Below are 10391 nucleotides of genomic sequence, written 5' to 3' on the forward strand. Positions count from 1 at the left end.
GAATCAGTTATTGTGTTTTGGATCTAAACCAGTTTCTTTATTTCGGATTTGAATCAGTTTCAGTGTTTTGGATCTGAATCAGTTTCTGTGTTTCGGATCTGCATCAGTTTTTTTATTTCGAATCTGAATCAGTTTCTGTGTTTTAGATCTGAATCAATTTCTGTATTTTGGATCTAAATTAGTGTTTTAGATCTGAATCAGAGTTTCATTGTTTTGGATCTGAACCAGTTTCTTTGTTCTGGATCTGAATTAGAGTTTCTGTATTTCGGATCTGAATCAGTTTCAGTGTTTTGGATCTGAATCAGTTTCTGTGTTTTAGATCTGAATCAGTTTTTGTGTTTTGGATCTGAATCAGTTTCTTTATTTCGGATCTGAATCAGTTTCAGTGTTTTGGATCTGAATCAGTTTCTGTGTTTTAGATCTGAATCAGTTTCTGTGTTTTGGATCTGAATCAGTTTCTGTATTTTGGATCTGAATCGGTTTCTGTGTTTTAGATCTGAATCAGTTATTGTGTTTTGGATCTAAACCAGTTTCTTTATTTCGGATTTGAATCAGTTTCAGTGTTTTGGATCTGAATCAGTTTCTGTGTTTCGGATCTGCATCAGTTTTTTTATTTCGAATCTGAATCAGTTTCTGTGTTTTAGATCTGAATCAATTTCTGTATTTTGGATCTAAATTAGTGTTTTAGATCTGAATCAGAGTTTCATTGTTTTGGATCTGAACCAGTTTCTTTGTTCTGGATCTGAATTAGAGTTTCTGTATTTCGGATCTGAATCAGTTTCAGTGTTTTGGATCTAAATCAGAGTTTCTATATTTTGGATCTGAATCAGTTTTTCTGCTTTGAATCTAAATCAGAGTTTTGAATCTGAATCAGAGATTTAGATCTAAATTAGAGTTTCTGTGTTTTGGATCTGAACCAGATTGTGCTTTGGATCTGAATAAGGTTCTGGATTTTAGATCTGAATCAGAGTTTTGAATCTGAATCAGAGATTCTGTGTTTTGTATCTAACTCGGTTTCTGTTTTTTGGGTCTGAATCACATATTTGGATCTGAATCTGAGTTTTGGAATCAGAGTTGCTGTGCATTGGATCTGAATCAGTATCTATGTGTTCTGTGATCAATCATGTATTCATATTCAGAATAATGACAATGGGAAGAGCAAATGAAGACACAGATTCACATCCTGAGCTGCTGTTCAAGTAAAAAACACTCAGTTTTGTTTCTCGTCTTCATTAAAGCGCAAGAACACATTCACTGTGTCATACAAAGGAAAAGAAAAGCAGGTCTCCACGGGTTTAGACCCCTCATAATCAAATCTTGATATCCTTTCATTATATTATTTCCTATTCTACAGAGACATGACGCAGATATGAGCCCAAAAGAAAAGCACGGAAAGCAGCAGCAATTAATTCAGAGCCGGAAACAAAAGACTGCGTCTTTTCTTGAGGAAAACAAAAGAATACGCTGATATTTATATGCAAATTTAATTTCTGGCCCATCAAGTCGCATGCAAAAATTAAAATCTGGTCAGATGGATGAGACAGCCTGTCACATGCTGTTTAGTTGTGAACAAAGGTATAAATGAAAAACTAGTAGTAGAGCCGCTGCTGAGGCGAAGAGTGCTGCTTTAAAACACGAAGTCTTTAGAAAGACGTAATTCTTTAATCCTTTAATAGTGTGTGAGTGTGTGTGTGTGTGTGTGTGTGTGTGTGTGTGTGTTTATCATGCAACAAAAGGTTTTGACACTTAGTTAATATTTAAAGCAGCACTTGTGGTAATAAATTAATTTCTAAATGACTAAAGAACAAAATTATTTACATTTAATAATAGTATTTTATTGTAATAATTTTCATTATTCATTTGAATCAGCTTTTTTTGTATATTTTTCATTTGAAATATTAAACATATGTTTATTAGACTGTTCAGTTGAAATATGGTAGTACTGGTTAGGTTTAATTTCTTATAATTATTATTTAATTCCTTCGTAAAGCAGTGCTTTAAACAGTTGTGTTGATGACTAAAATTAAAAAAGAATGGAATATCTTGTGCAAAAACAAACATTTTGATTCATATTTATAAAGCCATGTTCACATACATCGTTTTAAGTTGAGTGTTTTGATCTGAATGAGGATTAGTTTTTTGTTTGTTTTTTTTAATCTGAATCAGAGTTTTACTGTTTTTAATCTGAATCAGGTTCTGTGTTTTTGAAACTGAATCAAAGTTTAAGATCTGAATCAGTTTCTGTGTTATGGATATGAAAAAGAGTTTCTGTGATTTTGATCTGAATCATAGCTTTATTTCTAATCTAAATCAGATTTTTACTGTTTTTAATATGAATTGGAATTTCAGGGTTTTAGGTCTGAATCAGAGTTTTGTATCTGAATCAGTATCTGTGTTATGAATCTGAAAAGGAGTTGCAGTGTTTTTAATCTGAATCAGTTTTGAATCTGAATCAAAGCTCTAGATCTGAATCAGTTTCTATTGTATTATTTTTAATATGAATACAATTTTTATTGTTTTCAATCTGAATTGGAGTACCCACTTTGAAGTGTTTTTGATCTGGGTCAGAGTTTTGGATTTAAATCACTTTTGTGTTTTTAATCTGAATCAGAGTGTCTTTGTTTTTTAATCTGAATCAAAGTTGTGGATCTGAACAAGTTTCTGTGTTATGGATCTGAAAAAGAGTTTCTGTGATTTTGATCTGAATCACTTACTATGTTTTAAGTCTGAATCACAGTTTTGGATCTGAATCAGTTTTGTTTTTACAGTCTGAAAAATAGTTTGTGTGTTTTATTATTTTTATTATGAATACAATTTTTACTGCTTGTAATCTGAATTGGAGTACCGGTTTTGATCTGACTCTGAGTTATAGAGTTTTTGACCTGAATTAGATTCTTTGTTTTAGGTCTAAATCTGAGTGTTTTAGATCTGAATTTAGGTTTATGTTTTGTGTCTGCATCAGAGTTGGAGTTTCTGTGTTTTGATCTTCAGAGTTTTTCTTGTGTATTTGAGCCTCCGTCAATCAGAAGTGAGTCAGACAGCAGCGTCGGCGGGTGATTTTACTCGTCTCTGTGAAACAACCCTTTGACCTGTTTATTCCTGTGAAAAAGCAGAGCGACGGATCATCTTACGGTTAATCTCTGAAGGAAAACCGCTGGCCGGATCAAGCCAGGTTAACTTACAGCCGCCCGGCGTGCTTAAATCCACATGCCACAGAGCCAGAAACAGATACCTTCAGTTCACCGTCTCACACATACAGCTGAAGTCCGAACTATTAGCCAATTTCTGTTTAATGGAGAGAACAAGTCATAACACTGTTAATAACTCATTTCTAATAACTGATTTATTTTCTCTTTGTCATGATGACAGCACATCATATTAGACTAGATATTCTTCAAGACACTAGTGTTCAGCTTAGTGACATGTAAAGGCTTCACTAGGGTAATCAGGGTAAAGTTAGGGTAATTAGGAAAGTCATTGTATAACAGTGGTTTGTTCTGGAGACAATCCAACACTAATATTGCTGAAGGGGCCAATAATATTGAGCTTAGCATGGCTTTAAAACAATTAAAAACTGCTTTTATTCTAGCCGAAACAAAACAAATAAGACTTTCTCAAGAAGAATAAAATATTATAGGAAATACTGTGAACAATTCCTGAATCTGAGAAACATCATCAGGAAAATATTTGACAAATAAAACAATTCACAGGAGGTCAAATAATTGTGACTTCAACTGTAAATCCAGTTTACAACCGTCATACAATACTGCAATGGCATTCCCAATAAAACACACACACACGCACACACACACACACACACACACACACGCACACAGACTGACAGACAGAAACCTGAGGACCTGAACATCTGTATTCTCCAGGCTACAATGGCTTTCCCACATTCAGAGGAAAGCGTCTGTGTGATTGTGTTTCGCGGAGGTGTAAAGTGTGAAGGTAATCATGAACGCTTCAGAAGAGTCAGACGCTCAGCTCTATTAAAGCCAATGAGGGGTTTGCAGAAAGCTGGACTCGAGTCCTCCATAATTTTCTGCTTCACTGCAAACAAATGCTGAATTCTGCTGGAAATAAGCGTTAATCTCACAGCAGCCCATCCACTTTATCTCCGCATATGTGTTGAAGAGCCTGTTTGAGGAGCACAAACGCTACAGGATATTCCAGAGGAGCAATAACGCCTTGTTCACACTCAGATACAGTACAGATCTTAAAGGAGAGCTATTCTGCCTCTGTTCAGAAGATGTGAGGTGTGATATCACTCTCTCTAATGGCTAATGGACAGACGGCTGCTTCTCACTCAGGGCTGCTGTTTGCATTGGGAGGATTTGCTGGGGTTTTGGGTAATTGCATGTGTGTTCAAGCTCTCTCGGCCACCATGCGGTGCACTTCTCCCATATGAACCCGAGTCGGGAGTTCTGAAACAGTTGAGATGTTACACAAGACTGTTACGGCACTCATCAGCATCCTGAATGCTTGACCGTATTAAATACTGGATTTTTTTAAAGCCCTTTTATGTATTTACGCATGTATTATATCATCTTTGCGTTAAATTGCAATAAACAAATGAGCACTTTTGGTGTGTGTAATGCAGTGTGTATGGGGGAAGGACTTTCCAGTTCGCTCTGACTTCATCAACTATGTTGCTTCAGAGAAACACACACGTGTAAAGGCTCCACTGCAAAATCAAACACACTTCCGCATTGCAGAAGAAGGTCAATAGAGACATGCAAATACGGTGGAGCAGCAGAACTGGAGGAGCACAGGTGTACTGAGAGACTCGCCGACCCACCCAACTGCTGCGGCTGCTGCTGCTGAGGGTCACAGGCGGAGGAGCTGGAGCCCGGAGAGGACGGAGCCTCCACTGCCTCCATCAGCAGAGGACTGGAGTTCAGCTGGCCGACCGGAGGAGGCCACGGCAGATCCTTGATCACTTTAATCTCTACTGCAGACACACACACACACACACACGAACAAGCACACACAAGCATGCACGCACACACACACATACACGTATGCATGCAAACAAACAACCACACACACACACACACACACATCCAGGCATGCACATACGCATACACACACACATGCATACACACACACACACACACACACACACACGCACACACACGCACGCACGCACAAGCATGCACGCACACACACACATACACGTATGCATGCAAACAAACAACCACGCATACACACACACACACACACATCCAGGCATGCACATACGCATACACACACACACATGCATGCACACACATGCATACACACGCACACACACATGCACAACCAAACATGCATGCACATACACATGCACACACACGCACACACACACACACACACACACACACACACACAGAAGAACAGAAGAGAAGAGAACAGAGGGAGAAAGTCAGCATCAATAAAGCAGATCAGAAGTTCAAACACACACAGTCTGGAAACAGAAACAGGAGGAACCGCAGCAGAAAACACACAGCACTGGAGAACATTCAGGAGCACACACACACACACACACACATAACTCTTCTGTTAGGTAGAATTACCTAAATTCTGTTTTTTTATCCTGAAGTTTGATGATTTTTCATAAACTATTGTCAGATTTGCATGAAGGCTATGAACAGCGCTCTTAGCGGTCAGTTTAGAGCGCATCACAGCTCCATATCACTCCGCTGAATGACTCGAGTTATTCACATCAGAAGACTTTGGAGGAGATGTGGAATAATGAACACATTCTGGACTACTCAGTCATCTTTTCACAGAAAAAGCAAGTATCAATACTGCATGATTAATAAGCTTTTAATAAAGGTTAATTTCCAGAACCTTTACTTCCCCTGTTCCTCTATGGTCCTCTAGAGCAGGGGTGCCCAAACTCTTTCTAATAATGAGCCAAAAACCAAACTTGATTGAGAGCTGTGGGCTGAAGGTAAATAAACCAACCGTATTACGTTCAATTAGCTCATTTGTTTGCCTATTATTTGAAAAGGTTGCTTTAACACATATTAAATGACGATGCAGTATAACTTTTAATGTTTTATAATCAACTTTTATAGGGAAAACATCAACAATAGCGTTTATAACACAACAGAGCTCAATACTGAATACACTAGTCGAGCTGCTCCTGCATTGTCCTCTATCTGTCCAAACATTTCATTTTAGTTGCCTTATTTGTAGCTCCTCAGTTAAACCAAGAAACAAAAGGGGATACATTCAATTTAAAATGATGATCTCTGTCAAAGGCATTCATCCAAACCAACTCCCCATCATTCTCCCTCTCCTTTTAGATGGGACGGCGGGCCAAAACTAAAGGTTTCCACGCATGGGTCAGCTTTGGGCATCTCATCTCGCATCTATATGTTTATTATCTCCCATCATCTCCGCATAACAATGCATAACTTGATTATTTTTGAAACTATAGGGCTTTGATCATATTAAATATGATCATAGTAAGTAATGTGTGTTAATATAGCACATGTATCATGTACGGCCATACACCCAAAGCACATCACAATCATGAGGGAGGTCTTTTCACAACACCACCAGTGTGCAGCTCCACTAGGATGATGGATGATGCCAGAGCTTCACCACACACCAGCTATAGGAGGAGCGGAGAGACTGTGATGAAGCCAATTCAGTGGATGGGGATGATTGGGAGGCCATGATGGGTAAGAGCTGATGGAGGGAGTTTGGCACCGGGGTTACACCCCTACTCTTCATCAGAATTACCTTGAGATTATTAATGAGCACAGAGAGTCAGGAGCTCAGTTTAACATCTCATCTGAAAGACGGCACTCACTGAGCAGTATAGAGTCCCCTTCACTATACTGGGGCATTAGAACTCATACACACCACAGGTTGAGCGCCCCCTGCTGGCCTCTCTAACACCACTGCCAACAGCAGCCTAGTGTACCCATGTGCTCTCCATCCAGACACTGACCAGACTCAGTGAGGGACCGCTCTTGGGCTGCGTATATGGCTGTAATCATCTAAAAAATCCTCTAATACTAAGTCCTATAATTGGAATCACACTGATAATTATTTAATTTAATATGCAGCATATTTTGCTCAGATCCTCTGAATAAAACCAAGCTGTTTCTGCTCCATACTTTCACTATATCATGCCATACAAACCATACCATTTTAATTAAATACTATATAAACCCACATATGCAAACCGTATGATGACCAGTCGTCATGAATAAAGGACATTAAGAAGTCTTTCAGGCATTTAAATGACTCTTTTACACTATAGTCTCCGGCTCATTAGGAAAACACACACACTGTTCCACCTCCATATGCTGCTTTCATTACAGACGTGTCAGATCTTGTCGAGTGTGTGTTATTCACCGACAATAAATGTGTCTCCTGCAGCGCATAAAGCAAACGCACTTTTCTCTTTCGCTCTGTATTAATGCTGTTGGATGTAATCTTGCTCCGGTGCAGTCGAGCAGTGACAGCAAATCTATTCTCAGGAGCGTCCCACTCATTTACAGAGAAGAGGATCCATATCAGAACTGCTCTGACACTGCGAGTCTACGCGATCTGCGGCACACAAATACACACGATTGGCATTGTCAACACATTCAAAGTCACTGCAGACCAGAGTTGCCATCCATCATGCATTAAAACCTTAACTAAAATTGAAATGAAAACAAAAAACTATGAGCTAATTCAAAACTATAATCAAAACAACAATAGACCTAGTATCACAGTACAAAAAAACACTAATAACCCAGTTATAAAACTGATGAAAAGTGAATATAGGCATTACAAAATGACACATAATGCAAAAATGAGTATTGAATATTATCTAAATATTGCATTTAAGAGTGTTATTCAATATTTTGCGTTCTCACACATTCATTTATGTAGGTATCCAATGGCACTAAATGCAAAAATGGTTAATATTAGCATGCATAATTAAACATGCTACATTAAAGGCACAGTATATATTTTACTGTTCTAGAGCTTATATATATATATATATATATATATATATATATATATATATATATATATATATATATATATATATATATATATATATATATATATATATATATTACATGAGTTGCAGTGGCATATGGCTGTATATTGGCACAGGTGGGAGGCGTACGTTGCCCTCGTGTCCCACCAGTGATAATATACAGCCCCATCGCACTGCTACACGTGTGATATTGCGTTTATACAACAGTTCAACGGCATAATCGTGTGTATAAAAAAGAAAATCAAACACAAGAGTGTCAAAAATCCTTTTGTATGAGGAACTACTTTCTTCCGCCATTCTTTCACCTCAGCAGCTGACGTCAGAAGAGCAGAAGTCGTTGCTCATTCACCAGCGCCTTTGCTCTGCTCAATGACAGGCTGATGTCTGATGTCTTTTAGAAATTCTAAATATTTAAAATAGACACTATCCTTATAAATAAACTGCGTAGTCACAATCTAAACAACTACATTATCACCTATAAAAGCCTCAAAAGCACATTATATTGTCCAACAGCTGCAATAAAACTGTAGAGAGTTTATTGATCTGCTGTCACTCTGTGGGCGGAGTAATACACAAGGGTGAAGAGGCTGCACGTATTGCAGATAATCACACGGCTTTCAGCCAATCAGATTCAAGTAGCAAACAGAACTGTTGTATATATATATATATATATATATATATATATATATATATATATATATATATATATATATATATATATATATATATATATATATATAGTGCCTTTAAGTGATGCTGATAAATCTAAAAAAATACATCTATTAAAGTAAATGTAACCCATATACTGTGCATCTCCATATAGCACACAAATATATACATAAAAAGTGCTGTTTGGTGCTGTTTATTTAATGTTTATCAGCAAAACTTAAATGATAAGATTCTGTAATTGCTTCTATTATAACAGAATAGAAAAGAAGCATCTCAGCCATGTGAAAATAAAACAAATGCTAATAAAGGTGAATTAAGGCATCATAACATGATAACATGCTAAATAAAATAAAAAAATGTTGACTTTGATTCTTTAATCATTGCATTTACAGTTATTAGTGTTTGTAAAGATTAATCTAAATGAGTATTATAAGCAAAAATAAAAATTAGCAAGCACAATTACAGTAAATATGCAATAAATCTAATAAAAAATACAAAAATCAAGAAAATAAATACATATTCTCTATAATGCACATAAAAATAACACATGATACTGTAATTTAACTCAAAGCACAGTCAGGAGCAGATTTAAATGGCTATTTTATAAACTGTGCATGCATTATTAATTCTTACAACCGCAGTTGAAGTGCACATACTGTGACATGACATGCTGTGTAATTGACTATATTATAACTGCATTAGAAAAGTGCATGCATTATTAATTATTTGGACACATATTGTAGTTTGCGATGGCCAGTTCTGGTTATGAATGAACATTCCGGTGGCGGTTCATTAAAACACACAGAGTCTGTTGAGGGAATGAGATGTTTGCTGTCACTATATTGCATGTCTTTTGATTAACCCTTGAGTGTTGTGTTCAGATTGACTCTTATTTAGTGATGCTGATGCTGTTTTTGCCTCAGTGACTTCCATTATAATCACATTTTTTAATTGCAAAGCCATTACAGCACATAATTTCAAAGCATTTTCACCAAAATACGTGTCAAAATAACAAGTGTCAGCGAAAAGCATCCTATTTGCTAAAAGTTGTGGCCAAATGTAGCTTCAAAATCAGCCCAGAGTGGATGAAAACGACCCAACAGCACACACATGGGTTAATGAAACAATAAACAAATCCCTTCATTCTGCTTTCTGTACGTCTGACAGAACCAGAGCTCGACACGACACACAATCCAAAACAAACAGAAGACGCAAACAAATGGCTCTCCCCCGGGCCGGACGAACACACACACACACACACACACACACACACACACACTTATGATTCATTTGGCATCGCTGCTGCTTTCAGCACTTGACAGGAGAGACAGGAATAAATAAAGCTGGCAGTGTGTGGCGCGGCCTGTCATCCTCAGCAGCCGATAAACAGACAATAAGCTCGTCCTTGTCTTTGACTCCAGAGGGGAATCATTTAACAAACTCATAGGATAAGACCACTAGACTTCTGCGTTTATAGTGTTCTGTCCTCATTTACTGCAAATACGAGGAGCAATTCCAATCAACACCAGTACTAGAGAGATCATGTAGTGGTTATTTTCTCCAGCAGAGGGAGCTGTGAGGTACAACAAACATCAGAATGTGAAATGATTCATTGAATTCACAATTCGATTCACCATTTTGATTTCATGACTCAATTTTACAAAACAAGATTGTAGATGTTACGCAATGAATGAAAGTCTGTTTATTTAATTAGGATACT

The 10391-nt window shown here is 37.3% G+C and overlaps 1 protein-coding gene across 5 annotated transcripts in view; it reads right to left on the reverse strand.

Moving 5' to 3' along the window:
- zgc:158464 overlaps positions 1 to 10391 on the reverse strand; it is a 111620-nt gene that overhangs the window by 18388 nt on the left and 82841 nt on the right. For 2 of the 5 annotated variants that reach the window (XM_073929576.1, XM_073929574.1), the window contains one exon: positions 4805 to 4957. The exons of 2 other annotated variants lie outside the window; for them this stretch is intronic. In XM_073929576.1, the coding sequence (XP_073785677.1) occupies positions 4805 to 4957 (153 nt within the window). The remainder of the gene's footprint in view (positions 1 to 4804; positions 4958 to 10391) is intronic. One more of the 5 variants, XM_073929577.1, reaches the window with a different exon arrangement.

The sequence above is a fragment of the Danio rerio genome, chromosome 18, assembly GCF_049306965.1.
Source record: "Danio rerio strain Tuebingen ecotype United States chromosome 18, GRCz12tu, whole genome shotgun sequence".
Classification (NCBI taxonomy): domain Eukaryota; kingdom Metazoa; phylum Chordata; class Actinopteri; order Cypriniformes; family Danionidae; genus Danio; species Danio rerio.